This window comes from Antedon mediterranea, chromosome 8 (genome assembly GCF_964355755.1).
Source record: "Antedon mediterranea chromosome 8, ecAntMedi1.1, whole genome shotgun sequence".
NCBI classification, from domain to species: Eukaryota; Metazoa; Echinodermata; class Crinoidea; order Comatulida; family Antedonidae; genus Antedon; species Antedon mediterranea.
Window position 1 is genome coordinate 1,738,933 of NC_092677.1, and position 22,025 is coordinate 1,760,957.

General features: G+C 35.4%; 2 protein-coding genes across 2 annotated transcripts; both read left to right on the forward strand.

Annotated features, from left to right (window-relative positions):
- The first annotated feature begins 543 nt into the window (after window positions 1-543).
- Window positions 544-21,725, forward strand: LOC140057097 (uncharacterized). The gene is made up of 29 exons (XM_072102636.1): window positions 544-1,040; window positions 2,087-2,204; window positions 4,759-4,846; window positions 5,613-5,804; window positions 6,178-6,286; window positions 6,600-6,797; window positions 7,235-7,516; window positions 12,061-12,345; window positions 12,454-12,741; window positions 12,930-13,217; window positions 15,007-15,174; window positions 15,548-15,635; window positions 15,801-15,919; window positions 16,168-16,372; window positions 16,647-16,811; window positions 16,905-17,095; window positions 17,190-17,278; window positions 17,402-17,515; window positions 17,647-17,733; window positions 17,972-18,362; window positions 18,492-18,610; window positions 18,772-18,957; window positions 19,156-19,400; window positions 19,570-19,793; window positions 20,108-20,307; window positions 20,501-20,626; window positions 20,988-21,185; window positions 21,551-21,635; window positions 21,718-21,725. Exons 1-29 carry the CDS (start codon window positions 905-907, stop codon window positions 21,723-21,725), a joined length of 4,992 nt encoding a protein of 1,663 aa, XP_071958737.1. The 5' UTR covers window positions 544-904.
- Window positions 7,561-11,342, forward strand: LOC140056991 (uncharacterized). Its single transcript, XM_072102523.1, has 8 exons — window positions 7,561-7,991; window positions 8,193-8,477; window positions 8,699-8,977; window positions 9,133-9,417; window positions 9,639-9,917; window positions 10,073-10,357; window positions 10,571-10,849; window positions 11,038-11,342. Exons 1-8 carry the CDS (start codon window positions 7,703-7,705, stop codon window positions 11,340-11,342), a joined length of 2,286 nt encoding a protein of 761 aa, XP_071958624.1. The 5' UTR covers window positions 7,561-7,702.
- Window positions 21,726-22,025: the final 300 nt, after the last annotated feature.

The following is a 22,025-nucleotide window of genomic DNA, read 5'->3' on the forward strand; positions in this document are numbered from 1 at the left end:
TCAAATTCACTATTTCTTTAAAGGCCAGGTGCGGGCAAAACAATTCATTCAAATAATATTCTAAATGTTTTGAAGAATTGTTTTGTGCTACACGATTTTGTAAAAAACCTATCAGTGGTGGGATAATTACTCAATAAATTCCCTATTCTTTTCTTTTTCTATATAGTTTATATCTATTAACATATTTTGTCAATCAACTCATTTGTATCCGAGTAGGCCTATCCAGTTTGGGGTGTATTCTCTCAGTTTCAAATTTATAATTTATATAAAATAAACATCACTCAAAGTATTCATACTAGATACAATTTTTTATTTTTTTTTTACATTCTGTTATTTTTATGATTGTTTAATAAATTATAATTTACTAGATCTCAAATCTAGGTACATTATTTACGGTGTATTGATTGGCTGAGTGTTGATACATACGTAATGAGAAAATCCTGCAATAGGTTACTGAGCAACGCTGACGTCACAATGATGCTCCGTATTCACTTACAGGGGGCAGACATGTTGGAGTTTGGACTCGGTCGCCGGTGTGTTTTATTCCGGTAGAAAAATTGAAATCCAAGGCGTTGATTGGTTTACTTGTCTTTACTTTGCCGCGACCGCTATATTGCGGCACTCTACACCGCCGTCGCGGAAGAATAAAACTTGTGTGAAATCGTTGATTGCAACAAAATATAAATAGGACTGAAGTGTTTTTACTGAAAATAACAAGTGTCCGAAAGGTTTCTATTGCAGTTTGTTGTGGAATTTAATATTATAATTATACTGGAACAAATAGTACGATTTTAATTGAGTTTTAGAGTATATATAATAGCAATTTTGCCGACGATGACGTAGACCATCGGTCTTTGCTACTCTTGAGCTAAGCACCAACGAACGGGACTCAAGCCCCGTATCAATGGGTTATTTATCGAAAACAACGGGGTGGCCTAGGCCTACAAAGCCTGGTACTAGTGACAAGCTTGTCATGAACCCAGTGTACAGTGGAAGACTGCTTTACTCTTTTGTTTTTATATTGTTGTATATCACCACAGGTAATATTTTTTTTTAATCTAAAAATGCATATTTAATAATTTATAATTTGGTATAAAATAAGATTACTCGACACTGTCAACCGTCTCTGTATTTTAAAAAGTATGGCACAGTCGGAGGGGGAAATTACTATTTTCTATCCGCATAATAATTGATAGTCTGATGAGGAGGCACTGTGATATCAGCACAGTCGACTGTCCATCAAATTCATGGTTTCCTCTCGGCACGGAGCAACCATGCACATTATGTACTTGTCAATTGTATGACCCCCGGGAGATGTGCGTCAAAAAACCTATATGGTATGTCACATTAATGATCAATGGTGGGTCAATGTCCGTCACTTTACCACCCAATAACATGGTCACAGTGCATCAAAATGGGTGCGTCATGGTCACCTAAAGTTAAGTCAAATTGTTGATGCACAGGAGCATCATGGTATTCATAAGGTATGACGCACATCGTTAAATGACGCACCTCTCCCGGGGTCGTATAGTTGGTCATACAATTGACAATGTACATTATTATCAACTGTCTTTAGTACAGAAATCTTGTTGCACTGTTTACCATGTTTGTAGTGTAGTACTATAAATTGCAGTTTCAATCATTTTAGCACTCTAAACCTTGGGAATCCAAATGGATTAATTTTTTTTTTTAATTTTACTATTTTAAGCTAAACTTTTATAATGTTTCTATACTGTATAGTATTTCTGGTGTCAATTGCATCCTTTTTTATATATAATTACCATTGGTTTTATACAAATTTTAGTATTGAGAATATGTAAATATCTTTGTAATTCAGCTAAGGCTGCAAAGACGATATTGAAATAAATGAAATTAAATGAAAAATGTTACAACTAAACTAACGTTAAAGTTCCAATCGAATATATGCCAATTATCAAGTTAAAGCAAGGTATAATATTTATATCTCACTGGTACTTTCGTCAAAGAGGAATACGCTCTGCCCCAGTCAATAAATAATTTTGGCGAGAGTTGGAAAAAAGACCCTAAGATATCCTTCAATGTTTTATGTTCTGATATTTTCTTCTAGCTTCTGATATTGGAGCAAATGCGTTAACGTGTAACTGTACTGAAGATTGTGTTTCCAACTGTACGTCAGGATATTATTATGATTCGGGGGTATGCCAAGTCTGCCCTCCAGGCTACTAGTAAGTAATGTACTTATTTTTAGGCAAAATAAATCGAAATTGGTAGCTTCACATCCCATCAAAATGTGAAGCCTTATTATACTGTAATAAATACTAGTAAGTAAATCAATTTTTAAAATAAATTATAAAATGTCAAAAAAAAAATTAATGTGAGGAATAACTGATGTTTCAATCTTTTAAAATAAAAGCTAGAGGGACGATGCGAAACTAATTATTTTGTTCTATTTAGCTATAATAGTGCAGATTGCATTCATTTAGATCTCAGGTTCACTGGTATCTTGTACTGTACCAGGTTACTGTAAAGTTGGTGACGCTGACAATGAAAATTCCAAAAGACAAATTACTGGAAAAATGACAATGCTATGTGTATCAATGGCGGGATCTCAATGGAGATACAAAATAAAATAAGCACTGAAAACATAGCAATGCTGTGTGTATCAATGGCGGGATCTCAATGGAGATACAAAATAAAATAAGCACTGAAAACATAGCAATGCTGTGTGTATCAATGGCTGGATCTCAATGGAGATACAAAATAAAATAAGCACTGAAAACATAGCAATGCTGTGTGTATCAGTGGCTGAGTCTCAATGGAGATACAAAATAAAATAAGCACTGAAAAATGATAATGCTGTGTGTATCAGTGGCTGGATCTCAATGGAGATACAAAAAGCCAAATCAAAATGATAAGGTAAACCAGCCAAAAAGAAATGTCTTTTGGGTAACACAAACACAAACCCTTTCTCAGTGCAACATTTATTATAACGTTAGAAACATCAAAGAAATGTTTAAATGGTGGCAATTGTTTTGTTTTTATCTTCCTGATGTTATAAATGTTTAAATGGTGGTAATATTTACTATGTCAATTGTTTTGTTTTTATCTTCCTGATGTTATAATCCTTGTTAAACAAGGAATCATTCTCAAGTGTCAATGACCTTCTGTCTTATTGTCTCATTTTGTCCTTCTAATAGCCAATCAATTCCCATACCATTGTCTATGCTATAGCATATATTGATCACAAATGTAACCTCCCTCACAGTATAAACTGTTTGACACATACACAGTAACACATACAGTAGTTTGAACTTGGTAATATAGTATATGTATATGTATTACTACTAATGTTTCATTCCTCACCTCTTGTATACGGTACCTAATTTCGGTTATCTTGATAAAAAGTTTTAGTAGATTTTGCAAATCATAAAACCATTATTTTTAATGTGCGTACTAGTTTCTAAACATGCGCAAAATGATTTTATGTCTTGAAAGTTGTGTTTATTGCTTGGCACCACCGCTTCATGAAACAAAAGGCCACCAGTGGCGTTTTGTAGAAAATTTGCCAGGAAGGCTTCCATTGGTCTGAATTATAAATTTTTCTAAATTTTTGGATAAGTTATATTAATTTTCCATAGTTTGTAATTTCTCAATTACTACGAAAATGTGGCCCACTTATGGATGTTATGAGTACTTGGAAAGAGTTTATCATTCATAGTCTGAAAACCATGCATGTTTCAAGTTTTAAACTAGCCATTATTCATATTTCATTATAATTTTTGAAGATAAATCATAATCGCCATAAATCTTGTTAACATTATATCATAGTTTAATCGTAAAAGATTCCTTGTACACCATAAACAAGTTATTATAATCCAACAAAAAACATTAAAATGTATTGATAATATTTGCCTGTTCAATATTGAATCTCAAAATATAAATATATCCTGTCTGAAAATGCATTTACATTTCATTTAAACTAACAATACATTGCTTACATTTGTTGTACTTTGTTGCTAAGCAACCACACAGTTGTTAAGTGTCTGGGTAAATAAAAAGTGATATCAGTAGTGATCAATTGTTCGTTCATGCATATCATAGAAATCTAATAATTGAAATGGATATTGCGCAAGGTGTGATCTGCAATATGATCATTCATTTATTTATACTAAACTGTAGGTTGACTGACTGCAGTTAATTAATCAGTAAGATTAATTTATATTCTTTATGAGAGAATATTACAAATGTTACATATATTAATTATATATAATGTTATTGCTTACCGCATACTCCTTCACAGCAACCATTTAATTTGGTACTACACAAAACACAGAGTACAACAATTGCTTATTAAACATTAACATGATTATGAAATATATTAATTGCTCACGTTGAGTACATGAACTACTCAATGGTAACTAATTAATAGAATCTAGTTTACATGTCAAATAACAACATTAGGGAGGTTTCGCAATCTTAACAAATGTGTGACGTTATCGTAAGGTTGCGGAAACCTCCCTAGTGTCAAACATTTATATTTTGACTGGAAAATTATTACTTTTATGTTGAACCAATGATTCAGACACAAATGGTATTATAAATAACTTAGAGATGTTTCGTTAATATACTGTCAAATTCTTCAAACTACTGTTTGGAATGGTCTGTAGTCTTGGAACCAGATGAATTTATTTAATATATTTTTATTTTGGTATACTGAATGTATAGACTTATTTTATTATTTAAAATTAAAGCTCCATTTTCAAAATATCATTATTACAGTTGCTTTGGTGAAGAATATACAAAAATGGGTTGTAATGTGGGAGAATATAACACCAACAGTGGCTCTTCAAGTGATGCTGACTGTCAGGTATGTAACTATAAATAGGGAGTTTTCGATGGGTCCTAAGAAGTACTAGGTATGTCATGTTATTTCATTGTGGGGATGTGCTTCCTCGATTTTGAGGTCCAAAGATAAAAATACCCAACATATGCGAGGATTGTTAATCGCAAATCGAAACATCCCCTTAGAAGTCAACAGTGGATTTACACATTTGATACTTATTTTTGTATTATTATTATTAATTCAAATCTCTCCTGAAAACTCACCCTATTTCAATTAGTTATTCTTTTCACTGTGAGGCTCCGATAAAGAGCGCTTTATAAGTATTCAATTATGTTTATAATTAAAAAGTAAATAATTCTCAACTGTCGTATTTACGGTTCATGAAATTAAAAATCAAAATGCTCTCCTAAGCAAAACAGTCACTTAATCTAAGAAAACAGAAGCTGAATCACTGCTGCTGATAACTTAATGAATTTCCTTAAATTGACATTCAAAAGAAGTGTTTGAAGGCTTAATTGTTCTCTTGTCTATAAATAGGCCCATGTTCTGAAAGGCTTATTGTAGAGGTGGGAGGGGCTCTACTCTTTGTGTATTGTTTCGACTGAATGGTTGTTTATAATTGTTATGTAATACATTGTTTGTTTCAATTGGATCTGTTTGTAAATCCAAACATCAGCATGTGCAAGCAAGGTTCTGCACAGGAAAATGATAATTTATTATTAATTTCAATCGTAGTTATTTTATTTTTAATCGTAATTATTTTATTTACCTCCCAAATATTCTTAAATAGAGTTGTGATGCTGGTACATACAGCACTGCAGGTCAAGGATCATGCACAATATGCCCTGCTGGTTACTCATGCGATGTCAGTAATGGTTCCACGTCCACCTGTGGAAGTGGCTCATATTCATTGGCAGGGGAACTTGTTTGCACCCCTTGTCCAACTGGTTACTACTGTGCAGATACAAGCAATTCGCCACTTGTAAGTGATTATAATTGTTTATTATACTGTTGATAAAAAATCTGTGTTATATGGCGCTTAATGACGCAAGGCCTCAGAGCACTTCACATTATTACCCCAGTCAGGTTTTAGGTCTACCACGTATGGAAACATCTTCCATAATGTTGTAGCTACAGTAGTAATCAGCTTAGTTGTGTGTTGACCTTACCATGTTCCCATTTGTACACATGGGTAGAGAGAGGTAAACATAAGTACGTGTCTTGCCTAAGGATACAAGAAATGTGAAAAGCGTTGGATTCGAACTTGCAATCAGTAATCCATCTACTCCACCAATATCACCATTTTCATAGTTTTTTACAAGATTTAATGTTTTTCAAACTACTTATATTTTTAGATGTGTCCAGGTGGTTCGGTACCATCCTCAGATAAGCTTGGATGTGATAAATGTGTAGGAGGTACCTATGCTTACAATGGAACAGTTGACTGTCAGTTGTGTCCAGAAGGTTAGTTAAAATAATACAAAAAACTGTTTGAGACTACTGTACTGTACTTTGTTTATGTAGAGCATCTTGTGTATATATTTGTCAACTTTAAGAAGGATATTTAATGGATTTACTGATGGTTATCTTTAGCAATATGCCTAAATATGAATTTTTAAAAAATAACAGATATTTCCCTTTTCTGGCCCTCTGGTTTTCCTATTCATAAAATCTAATTGTATAATAAACTACTGCAAGTTAATTGTATGGTATCACGATAGCGTATGGATTGAATAAAGTTATTAATATTATAACTTAAATTTTTATTCTGCCACAGGTTACAAATGTCCATCCACTGGTATGTCCGAACCTATAGCATGTCCAGATGGAACCTATCAGAATGAGACCAATCAGACTGACTGTGAATCTTGCCCAACTGGTCATGAGTGCTCTGACCCAAGTGTTACTCCTAGAGAATGTCCAGCCGGTCAATTCAGTCCTGGTGATGCAATCACATGCACATCTTGTGATGCAGGTTTGTCAAATATTATTGAAATATAGTGATACTGTACCTTCCATTACAATCGTGTGCTTCCATGGCCAGAAAGCTGTAACTGGCCTAGTTTACACTACTAAACTCTGTCTACACTATCAAACTAGTTTGACAACAAAAAGGTTGATGTTCCCAAATATGGTAGTGATATGACATGATTATGTCCATTTATGGGCATATCACATTATTTTGTCACAGAAAGTTTGATAGTGTAGACTGAGCTGTAGACTATAATCAAGATCAGGAGCTAACCATTCTACCGCAACCTGGATATCTTGATCCTGCAGGGCCGATCATGATTGGTTATCAAGATAGAAAGTGCTAACAGTTAATGGTTAAGAATTCTTTTAATGTAAAATAAGAATTACAAAGTATGTCAGATTGTGTAATGACTTGTGTTTTTTGTTAAAACCACTTAGGCCACTACTCAGGACCTGGTTCAGAAGAATGCACAATATGCACAGCAGGATACCAGTGCACGCCAACAGTCCAAACAGCCTGTCCAGCTGGCTACTACAGCTTTGATGGGGCAACATCTTGTGACGCATGTCCTGGGGGATACCACTGTCCAGGAGGAGCTGGCTTTTCACTCTGCTTAGCTGGAACTTATGCCATCAATGGAAGCGATACTTGTGTTCCCTGTGATGCTGGTTACGAATGTCCTGTAGACATGATGACCTCACCTATACTATGTCAAACAGGTAATGTTTATAAAACATTTATATAATAAACAATGACAACAAGACATACAGGTTAATGTTTTTCTTCATTACAGCGCTAATGTAAACATTTTCATAATTAAAAATAAATTATTTTTCAGATATTTAACCTAATCTATTCTTCATATTTCTACTAACAAATTTATATAATAATGTTGTGTGGTATACATGTACATAGGTTGGTATTCAGGTTCGGGGGCCAGTGGTTGCACAGAATGCAATGCAGGTTACTATTGCTCACTGACCAATCAGACAGCTTGTGAGGCTGGTTACTATAGCGTTGCTGGAGCAACAGACTGTGATGCATGTCTAGGTGGTTATGCATGCTCAGGGGGAAGTATAACAATTTGCAATGAAGGAACGTATGCAAGAAATGCGAGCGAATCATGTACTCCATGTGACCTAGGTCACGAGTGCCCCATAACAGGCATGATCGAACCGTCACCGTGCCCTGAAGGTGAATATTCTTTTTATCTTAACAGGTTCATTGAACTAAATTACATAAAAACTCATACATACATTAATGAGCACTTATTAGTCAATTAGGTCTGTTTTCCATGTCCTTTCTCACAACATTTTCGATCAGATGATTCAGAGGTATACATATGCATGTGCGTAAATAACTTTTATTTACACACATTTCTAATGTACAATATAGGTTGGTTTGCAAATGACACAGGCTTAAGCATATGCTATGAATGCAGCGATGGATCATTTTGCACCCCTACATCTGAATTGAGCTGTCCCACTGGACAGTATAGCTATGCTGCTTCAAGATCATGCTTTACTTGCCCCGGAGGCTATCATTGTCCCGGGGGAGTAGCTCCTATCCAATGCACAGCAGGCTTTTATGCACTAAATGGTAGCTCAGCGTGCAATGAATGTGACGCAGGGTTTATGTGCCCTACTTCTATATTATCAGAGCCAACACCATGTTCTGAAGGTGATTTTTATTAATTAATTATTATTCACTAATATTCTTTTCCCTTCATCAATAAAACTTCAAATAATTTGGATACCAATACATTTACGACAACTTATAGTCAGCTTTAACCATATTTTTAAAACATTTTAAAAAACAAGGAAAAAAAATTGTAGTCCACTTTTTCTTAAATCATACAAAATATCTTTTGGTTTTCAACAATTTTGTATGGTCATACTTAGGCTGGTACTCAGGTTCAGGGGCTAGTGGTTGCACAGAATGCGATGCAGGTTACTATTGCTCACTGACCAATCAGACAGCTTGTGAGGCTGGTTACTATAGCGTTGCAGGAGCAACAGACTGTGATGCATGTCTAGGTGGTTATGCATGTTCAGGGGGAAGTATAACAATTTGCAATGAAGGAACGTATGCAAGAAATGCGAGCGAATCATGTACACCATGTGACCTAGGTCACGAATGCCCTGTAACAGGCATGTCAGGACCATCAATGTGCCCTGAAGGTGAATAACTCCCCACAATTTTGATATAAATTATTTTCAAGTAAAATTTGATTTAACTATAGATAAAAAACATTACAAATTCACAACATGAAAACTATTATAGGGCCTTGATACCAATATTAAAAGATCATGTTCAACTTTTCAATGTACTATAGGTTGGTTTGCAAATGAAACAGGCTTAAGCATATGCTATGAATGCAGCGAAGGATCATTTTGCACCCCTACATCTGAAATGAGCTGTCCCACCGGACAGTATAGCTATGCTGGCTCAAGATCATGCTTTACTTGCCCCGGAGGTTATCATTGCCCCGGGGGAGTAGCTCCTATCCAATGCACAGCAGGCTTTTATGCACTAAATGGTAGCTCAGCGTGCAATGAATGTGACGCAGGGTTTATGTGCCCTACTTCTATATTATCAGAGCCAACACCATGTTCTGAAGGTGATTTTTATTAATTAATTATTATTCACTAGTATTCTTTTCCTTTTATCAATAAAACTTCAAATAATTTGGATACCAATACATTTACGACAACTTATAGTCAGCTTTGACCATATTTTTAAAACACTTTAAAAAACAAGAAAAAAAAATAGTAGTCCACTTTTTCTTAAATCATACAAAATATCTTTTGGTTTTCAACAATTTTGTATGGTCATACTTAGGCTGGTATTCAGGTTCAGGGGCTAGTGGTTGCACAGAATGCGATGCAGGTTACTATTGCTCACTGACCAATCAGACAGCTTGTGAGGCTGGTTACTATAGCGTTGCTGGAGCAACAGACTGTGATGCATGTCTAGGTGGTTATGCATGTTCAGGGGGAAGTATAACAATTTGCAATAAAGGAACGTATGCAAGAAATGCGAGCGAATCATGTACACCATGTGACCTAGGTCACGAGTGCCCTGTAACAGGCATGTCAGGACCATCAATGTGCCCTGAAGGTGAATAACTTTCCACAATTTTGATATAAATTATTTTCAAGTAAAATGTGATTTAACTATAGATAAAAAACATTACAAATTCACAACATGAAGACTATTATAGGGCCTTGATACCAGTATTAAAAGATCATGTTTAACTTTTCAATGTACTATAGGTTGGTTTGCAAATCAAACAGGCTTAAACATATGCTATGAATGCAGCGAAGGATCATTTTGCACCCCTACATCTGAAATGAGCTGTCCCACCGGACAGTATAGCTATGCTGGCTCAAGATCATGCTTTACTTGCCCCGGAGGCTATCATTGCCCCGGGGGAGTAGCTCCTATCCAATGCACAGCAGGCTTTTATGCACTAAATGGTAGCTCAGCTTGTAATGAATGTGACGCAGGGTTTATGTGCCCTACTTCTGCATTATCAGAGCCAACACCATGTTCTGAAGGTGACTTTCATTAATTGCTTTAAAAATAAATTTTTCATCAAAATATTCCATTCTATTTATCTTTTGGTATACTTTCAGTATTTGAATATATTCCAATATTTCAGATATCAGTTTAAAAATCATTTCATTTGCATTTAAAATTTACTATTTCATCTTCAAAACTTTTATTCATAATTGTTGGTTCTTAAACTTTGCGAATGTTTGATTGCTTAGGCTGGTATTCAGGTTTGGGGGCCAGTGGTTGCACAAAATGCGATGCAGGCTACTATTGCTCACTGACCAATCAGACAGCTTGTGAGGCTGGTTACTATAGCGTTGCTGGAGCAACAGACTGTGATGCATGTCTAGGTGGTTATGCGTGCTCAGGGGGAAGTATAACAATTTGCAATGAAGGAACGTATGCAAGAAATGCGAGCGAATCATGTACACCATGTGACCTAGGTCACGAGTGTCCTGTAATAGGCATGATCGAACCTTCACCGTGCCCTGAAGGTGAATATACTTAAGAACATATATAAAAACCCCTGTATCTAAAGCATACACACATTTTAACATAACAAGAAATTATAATCCTATAAAGAACTATTGACAAAGTTTTTCCCATAATACTTAATGATTTTAACCTATCAATAGTATACGGTTATATAAAAAAACATTTTTAACTTTCCAATATACTCTAGGTTGGTTTTCAAACGAAACAGGCTTAAGCATATGCTATGAATGCAGCGAAGGATCATTTTGCACCCCTACATCTGAAATGAGCTGTCCCACCGGACAGTATAGCTATGCTGGCTCAAGATCATGCTTTACTTGCCCCGGAGGCTATCATTGCCCCGGGGGAGTAGCTCCTATCCAATGCACAGCAGGCCTTTATGCACTGAATGGTAGCTCAGCTTGCAATGAATGTGACCCTGGATATGAATGTCCAGTTGTTGGATTATTTCAGCCAATGATATGTCCTGAAGGTGATTTTCATGAAATATAAATATTTTGCATGTTAGCATTTTTCAGTGTACGCATATACGTATTTTGTATGCCGCTTGCGTACCATTCTCGGTGTATTGCTTATGTACCATTCGCAGTGTATTTCTTACAAACCATTCTCAGTGTATTGCTTGCATACCATTCGCAGTGTATGGCTTACGTACCATATTACCATTCTCAGTGTTTCTTCCGCTTTTACTTGTGTACCATTCCAAATGCTTCATAAATATATCTACCAATAATTATTATTTTTTTATAATGCTTTATTTCCTTTAATAATAAATGTTTTCATTTCAGTTATTTTTTAATGTTTTGTTATAAAAAACTTTCTTAATCAACTAATTTAGTTTGTTGTTGTCTTTGTTCAGGTATATTACAGTTTATCATTGTGTACATAGCTATGCATTACATTTTGCAGTAACACTTTTATTTTAATACTATATTTACTGGTTCTTATTTTGTTTACATTTCAGTTGCATAAATTGAATCCATGTGTACATTGCATCAGTATTTATTTATTATGCTATTATTTAATATTCATTTTATTTTTGTATATTTGCTTAATGTATTATATCTTTAATTTCAACATTTTTAAAAATTAAGGAATGAAAATATAGATTTTTAAATAAATTAATTGTACTAAAAGTTTATATCCAATCAAAAAGAACTTTAAAATGTCAAGATTACTAACCACATTTGAATATGAAAATGTGTTGTAGGCTGGTATTCAGATTCCGGGGCAACAGAATGTACAGAGTGCAATGCAGGTTATTATTGTTCATTAACCAATCAGACAGCTTGTGAGGCTGGTTACTATAGTTATGCCGGAGCAACAGAGTGTATGCCATGCCTAGGTGGTTATGAATGTTCAGGGGGTGGTTCAAATCCTGTACTGTGTACAACTGGTAACTTTAGTAAGAATGGAAGTGACAGTTGTCAAGTATGTGATATGGGATATTACTGCCCAACATCTGGACTGTCGGAGCCTATTTTATGTCAAGAAGGTAAGAGTATAATTGTTTTATATACTGTTGCTGGTTATTTGTATTATATTTATTTCAGTTGTATTATTTGAAATAAACCTATAACTTTAAAAAATATTTTCATTGAAGGACAATTTTCCAACGAAACTGGACTCCAATCTTGTTACCAATGTGAGGAGAACCACTACTGCGACCTGACCTCATCAACAGAGTGCAACCCTGGATACTATAGCTTTGCTGCTTCCACATCTTGCTCTGCCTGCCCTGGTGGTTATAAGTGTCCTGGTGGTGGGTTAGGCTATGAGATATGTACAGCAGGTTTCTATGCCATGAATGGTAGCGATAGCTGTACAGCTTGTGAAATTGGACATGAGTGTCCAGTAGATGGAATGGCTCAACCAACAGTATGTCCTGAAGGTAAGTGGTTTGATTGCAGCACAAAGTGGTCAGGTTGAAACCATACTTGTGGCTATGGCTCTGATGGTAACTTTCCAAAAGTTTAGGCAGTGATACTCTTATTTTAGAATTAATATGAATGATGAAATAATGTTAAAATACATAATGTTGAATTTAACACCATTTATCAATTCTATTTTCTGTTGAAGGTCGCTATGCCAACAATACTGGCTTCACAGCCTGTGAAATCTGCGATAAAAATCATTACTGTAGTGCGACCGAACAGACAGCTTGTGACCCAGGTTTCTATAGCCTAGACGAATCTTCATCATGCTTACAGTGTCCTGCGGGTTATTCATGCTCGGGGCACGGGTCAGGTCGTATCATATGTACTGCAGGAACTTATTCATACAATGGTAGTTCATCTTGTACACCTTGTGAAATTGGTTATGAATGTCCTGTGGAGGGGCTACAATCGCCGTTGTTGTGTGCTGATGGTGAGTAAGGGTAGTTAATGTACCTTACAATAATGTCTATGTAGACATGTTCCACACGCTTCCATATGTGCACACGTGTGTGTCGTTATGTATAGTACACGGATATTTAACTAATAATAATTCACGAAATTTTTAACAATTAAAATTGGTAAAGAACCACTTGGTGAATGGTATTAACATAAACAATTGCTAATGGTAGACGGGTCAAAGTTGATTTGTTGTAGGCTTTTTAATCTAAAATTGGAGCACAAATGGTATGGGGCACTTCGTATCTTTTAATTTCACATTTTTTGATTGGTAATCGTTTGCTTAATTTTATTAAACAAGTTACTGGACCCAGAAGAGTTTCCCCTTAATAGGGGTGTCCAAGAAGTGTTTGGAACTTATTCAGAGTATTGTGTTCCCTTAAAGCTCTGTCTACACTATCAAACTAGTTTGACAAAAAAAGTGTGATGTGCCCAAATGTGGTAGTGATATGACATCATGTCCATATATAGGCACATCACATTTTTTTGTCACACAAAGTTTGATAGAGAGCTTTACAGTGATGTCACAGAGGTCACAGTGATGTCACAGAGGTCACAGTGATGTCACAGAGGTCACAGTGATGTCACAGAGGTTCTATTGTACTGTTTTTACAATGCAAACTTTCACACAATTATTTGCACTAATTTCTAACTTTTGAACACACCAGGTTTTTTCTCAAATGTGACTGGTCTTACTGAATGCTACAGCTGTGAAGAAGGCTATGAGTGCTCCCTCAAAAGTTCCAATCCATGTTCACCGGGCTATTATAGCTTTGCCGAGTCTCTAAACTGTCTTCCGTGTCCAGGAGGTTTTGAATGTCCTGGGGGTTCCGCTCCGTTGCTATGCGAAGCAGGAACATACGCTTTCAATTCAAGTGATGTTTGCGAAGATTGTGAAGCTGGATTCCAATGCCCTTATGAAGGAATGAGCAGTCCAATACAATGTCAAGAAGGTGATTGGTCAATCAATGTGCCCTAAACATGTGTTTCAGTTATCATCACATGTGCCTTGAAAATGTATTCACAGTATTTTGTTTCATTTGCATTAGTGAATGTACAGTATATATTTTGTTCAATATGCTTTTTATCAATCATTGCATTACTAACAATTAATGTCTTTGCATTTGTTTACTAACATTAATCATAAACATTATTATTTTCAGTTTTTCATGTTATTTTGTATTGTTATACATTTTTCGTCATATTTCATTTCAGAATTTTTGTTTTCATTTATTTGTATCAGAGTTAGAAAGTGTGTTTATGTTTTACATATGTCAGTCATTTTATTTCGTCCTCTTTTGTTCAGTAATATTTATTAATTTTAGAAAATTGTCATTTCAGATTATGTATTTGTGTTTTAATTTACAATGTTTATTTGTATATAGATTAGAGATTTGCATATTTATATATAGTTCTATATTATTATTATTACTATTATTCACTTGTAAAATGGTTTAGTTTATTTAGTCATTGTAATGTAATCCAGTTTTACATTCAACTCTCCCAAAACCAGACATCATTGAGCTGGCTCAAAATGTTGTGGTTTACTAGAAACTATATGTGGCCATATTAACCATTCATATTTTGACTAAACATCTAATAAATAAGCATTTTAAATAGCAGCTTTATTCTGGTTTAGGGACAGTTAACTGTTTTGTAATGTAAAAATATATTATGCTATGTCATTTCATTCCAATGAAAAATTACAATTCCAACACTACCAGTGAATTCAATATTCATCACTATCTGTATTCATTTTTTAGGTTACTATGCCAACAATACAGGATCCACCGAATGTACAGAATGTCCAGCTGGGTGGAAATGCCCGTCACCGCATCTTACCCCTATTGTTTGTATCCGTGGAACCTACAGTAAGGCAGGAGCGTCAAACTGCTCCACTTGTCTAGCCGGCGAGTATGCTAACTCAACAGGTAAGTGTGACATTTAATTGACGGCCTTTTCCATTATTCAATGCCAAAACCACATTCATCACTTCTGAAACAAGATCTGCTAAATACTGAATGTGTCATTTATTTTCCAAGGACCCAAACTCATTCCTAACATTTAAAGTGAATAAAAACAGGTATTTCGTGTCCAGTTTGGAGACAACAGCAGACTGTATTACATTTGAAATAAAACTGTCTCTGCCTGATATTAAATGACATCACAAATTTAATTTAATTCTGTATTTACCTGTATATGCCTATATGATGGCGTTTATACAGTAGCTACCGGATTCAAAAATCTAGTAGATCTAGAAAAGATGTTAAGTTATTTTAAAGTGAATTTTGCTTTGTTGTGTAGGTCTAACAGACTGTGAAACCTGTCCAAGCGGGTACTACTGTGAAAACACAATGGCGGATCCAATGCTTTGCTTACCAGGAACATTCAGGTAAATGATTATATAACCTTTCCCACTAGAGCTGCAGTGTAAAGATATAGACACAACCGTACGCAAGCAAGTTCACCAATGACAACTGACATTTCAAATCATATGTTGCACATCATACGTCTCTATGATATTGATGATATTACATTTCTTGTTTTTTTATTATAGCGCTGATGGGGCAACTTACTGTAGCCCCTGTCCTGAAGGATCTTATGCTGATAGTACAGGGCAAGAAGACACATGTACAGCTTGTCCAGCTGGAGCAGCATGCATGGATCCTCAGCAAAGTAGGCCTACATGTTGCTTTCAAAAATTTAAACAGTACACATCAATGTCATGGTTCATAATAAGAACGTTAAATATGTAACACATTATTAATTATATGCAACATACCATCAGACCACATATATCCTGAACAGGAACAATACTGTATTTATGGCATTAAAAGAAAAAACTACCTTGGCAGTTTGATGTCTGCATGAGCTGGGTTAAGTTACAGCAATTATACTGAACAAGAACCTTTTTTTTTTTTAAGCACCTGTAACCTGTAATACTGGCTACTACTCTCTTGGTAGTGCTACCTCCTGCATACTCTGTCCTGGAGGTTATAAGTGTACCACTAACGATGCTTCACCAGTGATATGTACTGCAGGTTCCTATGCTGTCAATGGCAGTGTCAGTTGCTCTGTCAGTGATGAAGGTTTTTATGCACCAGTAGATGGACTTTCAGAGCAGATAAGGTAATACAAATTGACATATGTACCACACCAAGAAAATTAGAAGATTTGCTATACAATCGAATTTGAACTGTACCCCTAAAAATATGCTATAAGATAAGGGTTGTCTCTTACACACATAAAAACAATAGCTTCCACTGTACCATGCCAAGACTGTTAAAGAGTAGCCATCCAATCATACTTCAATCACACCACGAAAGCCCTAATGCTGGATGTCTGTATATCAAGCAGAATTTATTTTATATTATAATACTGTTATTAATTGTTATCTTTTTAGTTGTGAAGAAGGTACATATGCAAATGAGACTGGTTCGTTGGAGTGTGAACTGTGCCCAGCTGGATCTGAATGTATTGATAGAGCCTCCACACCGGTTCCATGTTCTACCGGCTACTTCTCCCTTCAGGGAAATACAAGTTGTACCGAATGTACGGCAGGATATCAGTAAGTTCCACATTAACAAAATTCTAGCAGCATCACGCAAAATAATTCATCAATAATATCACAATTTATATTAATAATTACTATTTTGTTTAGGTGTCCAACTGCTGATTCCGAGCCAATCATATGCAATGCTGGTGAATATTCCCCAACCCAAATTACGACCTGTGACCCCTGTCCGCTGGGTACATACTGTGCCAATACGCCAACAGGTACAACTACATCATGCCCTGCTGGTTGGTATGCTAACACAACTGGAAATACAGAATGTACCATTTGTCAAATAGGTAAGTCCTGTATTTTATTTTTAAAAGACTTTTATCGATAATGTATGTTATTGTTAATGTAACTATATCAACAACTGTTACTTATTGTGTTTAGGGCACCATTGTGACGATGCAACTCAGACTCCCTCAGAATGTGCAGTTGGTTACTATGGTGATTCAACAGGATTAGAACAGTGTATTCAGGTACGAATGTCATTTTATACAGAGACCCTGTACTCAGAAAAGAGGTATAAGGCAGATTTGTTGAAACTCTACATGATTTGCATATTTAGTGTATGATTCAATATTCTCTCTTTTTATTCTCAGTGCTCTCCAGGTTATTACACAACCTCCACTGGATCCGATTCATGCACTCGTTGCCCATCAGGCTACAAATGTCCAAACAGAGATCAGGAACCAGAAGCTTGTGAAGCTGGATTTGTAAGTCTCTATTAAGATTACGCTTACTTTCATTTCTGAAGGTTTAAGGTTTTGTGTGTTGTTATGTGTAATTATTATTAACGATTTAATTGAAAATGATAAATATATTGATAAATATTTTGAATCTCTAGTATTCAACTGGAGGAACAAGAGAGTGTTACCAATGTCCTACAGGTCAAGTGTGTGGTGACCCAACAGCAGTGCCTGCAACATGTAATGTAAGTATAAATAATTTTAAGTCTCTTTATATGGTCATTCTAATGAGGCAAATATTGTCACTGTAGATGGTCAAAGCTTTTTCATTTTCCTCTTCTTAATTTATTGAGTAAGTATCACCCTTCCAAAGTGATCGATCGATGGTCTTCCATTTATCAACATTTACTTTAAATTAATACATTTTTAAGTATAGATGTTATATTTTGTATTATGATTATTTTGATTTCTTTTATTTCACAGTATGGCGAGTATTCAAACAGCACAGCATGTGTTCCTTGTCCAATTGGGTTCATGTGTCCAACTCCTCTAGGATCACCACAAGAATGTCCAGCAGGAACGTACCAAGATCAAGTGGGTCAAATCAGTTGTACCTTCTGTCCCGCAGGAAAACAGTGCCTTAATGTGACCAACACACCAGGTGACTGCGACGAAGGCTATTACAGTGTCGCTGGTCAACAAGTTTGTACTGTCTGTCCTGAAGGTCAGTGGAGTTTGACTGGTGCAGGATCATGTTCATTGTGTCCCTCTGGACATGAATGCCTTGATGGGTCAGCAAGGATTTCGCCCCGAAATTGTTCAGTGGGAACTTATGCTGCTGAAGGTGCTGGTATTTGTTCACCATGCCCTATAGGTAAGTTATAAAAACAAGTACTTGGTTTAGGCCTAGGATGGATACTAAGCAAAAACTTACCTATACTACTAAACTTGAATTATTTGAGAATTGAAATATAGGAATTCTAATTTTGTATTCATTTTGCAGGTACATACAGCTTTGAGCAGTCGTCAACATGTATAGCCTGTCCAGCAGGATACACCTGTCCATATGCAAATCAGTCACCTGTACTCTGTGAGAATGGAACCTATTCTGGATCTGGTGAAGTAAGCACATTTGAAATTTCTACCATCTTAACATAATATGTTGGCATTCATTTATCTTAAAGCTAATATTGATGATGTTATGTTTCTTGACTTATTGTACATTAGTCAAATTATATGTTTTTTATCACAAATAAAACTTAATACTCACTGGATTTCTTTAGGTTACTTGTACTGATTGTCCAGCTGGATTTTATTGTGCTGACTCGTCAGTTGCGCCACAGCCATGTCCAGCAGGCACTTACTCTAATGACCGCTCAAAAGCTTGTGACCTTTGCCCAATTGGTCAATCATGCCTGAATCCTGGAGATTCACCCTCAAATTGTGACGATGGAACATACAGTGATTTGGTATGTATACAATATTCAATTTGATTTATTTTTATACCATAAATAAAGAAAAAATACAGACACATTATTTATATTACTTTGAGAACAAGAACAAACAAAAATACAATCATTTATGGTACCAGGAATAGCCCTCTAATACTATCTAGAACTATTATTCGTAATTACCAAATGACTCGATATGAATTTCTTTTTATATAGGGGGATGTTTTATGCTTTTCCTGTCCTGCTGGTTCATCTTGTAATTCAAGTACTGCTGTACCATGTGACACCGGATCATACAGCTTGTTGGGAGAATCAGATTGTACTGAGTGCAACGCTGGACAGGCCTGTCCATACACAGATCAACAACCTATAACTTGCCAGCCAGGCCAACATACTGATGGAATTAAGTTGCAAACACAGTGTACAGACTGCCCGGCCGGGTTTGAGTGTCCTGATCCGAGGTAGTTGATTGGATGATTTTGGGTCACATGGCGTGCAATAGTACCATTACATTCATAAACATTCATTATTTGTATACTATTTAATCCACTAAATTTTCATCAGTTACAGTTGCCACTGTTTTTGTATATTCAAAGTTCGTTTTTAAAATTACAAATTTTGTTTTTTCAGTTCTCTACCCCAAGCATGTTCAACAGGAACCTACACTTTAGAACAATACACAGAATGTGTCGCATGTCCTGCTGGCTATGAATGCCCGACAACAGACAGCGCCCCCGTTGCTTGTATTTCTGGCTCATACTCTAGTGGATCACAGGCCAACTGTACAGACTGCCCTGCAGGATTTGCGTGTCCGTCTACAACAGATCCAACTGCCATGTTTCAATGTTTACCTGGTAACATTGTTATTTAATTTAACATCTTTATTTTACTACATTTACTTTTATGATTCTTTTGAAAATATTGGAATAGAGCTACCATACATCGTTATTCTCTAGAATTCACAATTTTTTAGAGTAAATTAAAACATTCTTAAACATAACAAATTAATGTATTCCTTTCATTCATAATCTTATAGTCATTTCAGTATAGTGTAGAGTAGTAAAAAAATCAATTAAGTTAGTAAGAATATTACCAATTTCCATAAAATTTGATACTAATATAAGAATACAATGGTTGGTAAAATAGTTTTTTTTAAATTTTATTCAAGGATCGTACTCCACTGGAATGCAGTCATACTGTACTGCTTGCTCTCCGGGCAAGTACTGTCCCGACATCGATGATGACAGTACTATCGGTGACTGTCCTGTAGGTACCTACTCCTATGTTGGGTTTTCTCGATGTCAGACTTGCGCCAACGGATGGGAATGTCCTAATACAGATGGCTCAGCGAATGTACAATGTGCAGCGGTAAGAAACTAATCGTCTGATTTTAAATGATAAAAAACGGATTGGTATGATGTTTTTCATTGGTCAATTATAATAGCAAACTAATGTGTTTTGTATGTTTGTTTTCAATTTTGGAAACATATATTTAATATTTTTTCATTAATATTAGATATTTATAATTATAATAATAGAATAATGTTTGTTTTATCATCAGGGAACCTACTCTGTTGGTAATGCGACAGATTGTACAGATTGCCCAGAAGGTTATGCTTGCCCAAACACAAACACAGATACAACCACACAGTGCTTGCCCGGAACATATTCTGTTGGCTTGCAAACGGTATGTAGGTCAATTCTTAATGGTGTCACTTATTGCTTAATTCCTCAATACAAAACATGATTCTAATGTCAACTTTCTCAAGCTAGACATTACTCAAAAGGTCTGGTTTATAAAACATTTGATTTTTAGTATATATCTTATAGTATTGAAACATTCATAACAAAAAGAAACTTCTCTATTTAGATAATTTCACACTTTTTCACAAATAGAGTCTATTTTACTACTTCAAATATTATTTATAGTTTTTTTCTTTATGTATTCAATTTTTTTTAATTTCCAACTTTTGGTTAAATTAGTGATTTTATAGATATTGCATTTTCAGTTAAGTGTAATACAGTAGTATATTTTATATTATTCACAGGTGTGTACTAGGTGCCCCACTGGTAAACAATGTCCAAGCACTATCGCAGCAGACATTGAAGATTGTGAGGCAGGTCAATACAGTATCGGAGGTCAAGAGTCATGTACTACTTGCCCAGGAGGTTATGCTTGCCCATCTGTTTACAGCAGCTACCAAATCACATGCTACCCTGGTTCATATGCTGAACCAAAATCAACGGTAAATTACTTTTGTATGATATATTCAATTCAATTTTTCTCTCAAAAGATAAATATAGTAGAACAATATACAGTCAATTCTCCCAATACCGGTCACCTTTGGGCTTGCCAAATATGTCTGGTTTTCCAAAAAGTTTTAATGGTAAAAAGGAATTTGGGACTGTTTGGACTTCAAGAAATGGTTGGTATTGGGAGAGTTTCTGGTTTCCACAGAGTCCGGATTGGAAGAGTTGACTGTATTAAACACATTAATTGGAAGCTAAGCACTGTAGTGTTTGATAAAATGTTTTCTTATTCTATGTTATTCACTTATTTTTATTATATTTCTTGGGATTTTGATACATAATGGAAGTATTTTTTTTGTAGGAATGTACTGAATGTCCAGCTGGTTTTGAATGCCCAATGACCAATCAGACGGGTCCAGCATGTGCTGATGGCTACTACAGTTTAGGTAAATATATATTCCTTTTTTTCTGGTTGAACAAAGTCATATGTGTTACACATAATACCAAATGTGTTATTTTATTGTTTAGTAAGTTAACATAGCAGCAGAGAGCAACGAAGACACGCCCTTCGTAAATGTCTATAGAGTTATGCGTTTTGCATTTAAATTAATAATTTGACTGTTTTTTAGGTGGTCAAACTAGTTGTACTCCATGTCCCAGAGGCTACTATTGCAACCAGAAGGATGCTGAACCAGTGATATGTGATGCAGGGTTTTACAGTAACCAATCCAGTGTAGCATGTTCTGAATGTGACGCAGGCTATGCATGTGCAGAAGGCAGTACAAGTAAAACTCCCACATCAGGAATATGTCCTCAAGGCTACTTCTGTGAGGATG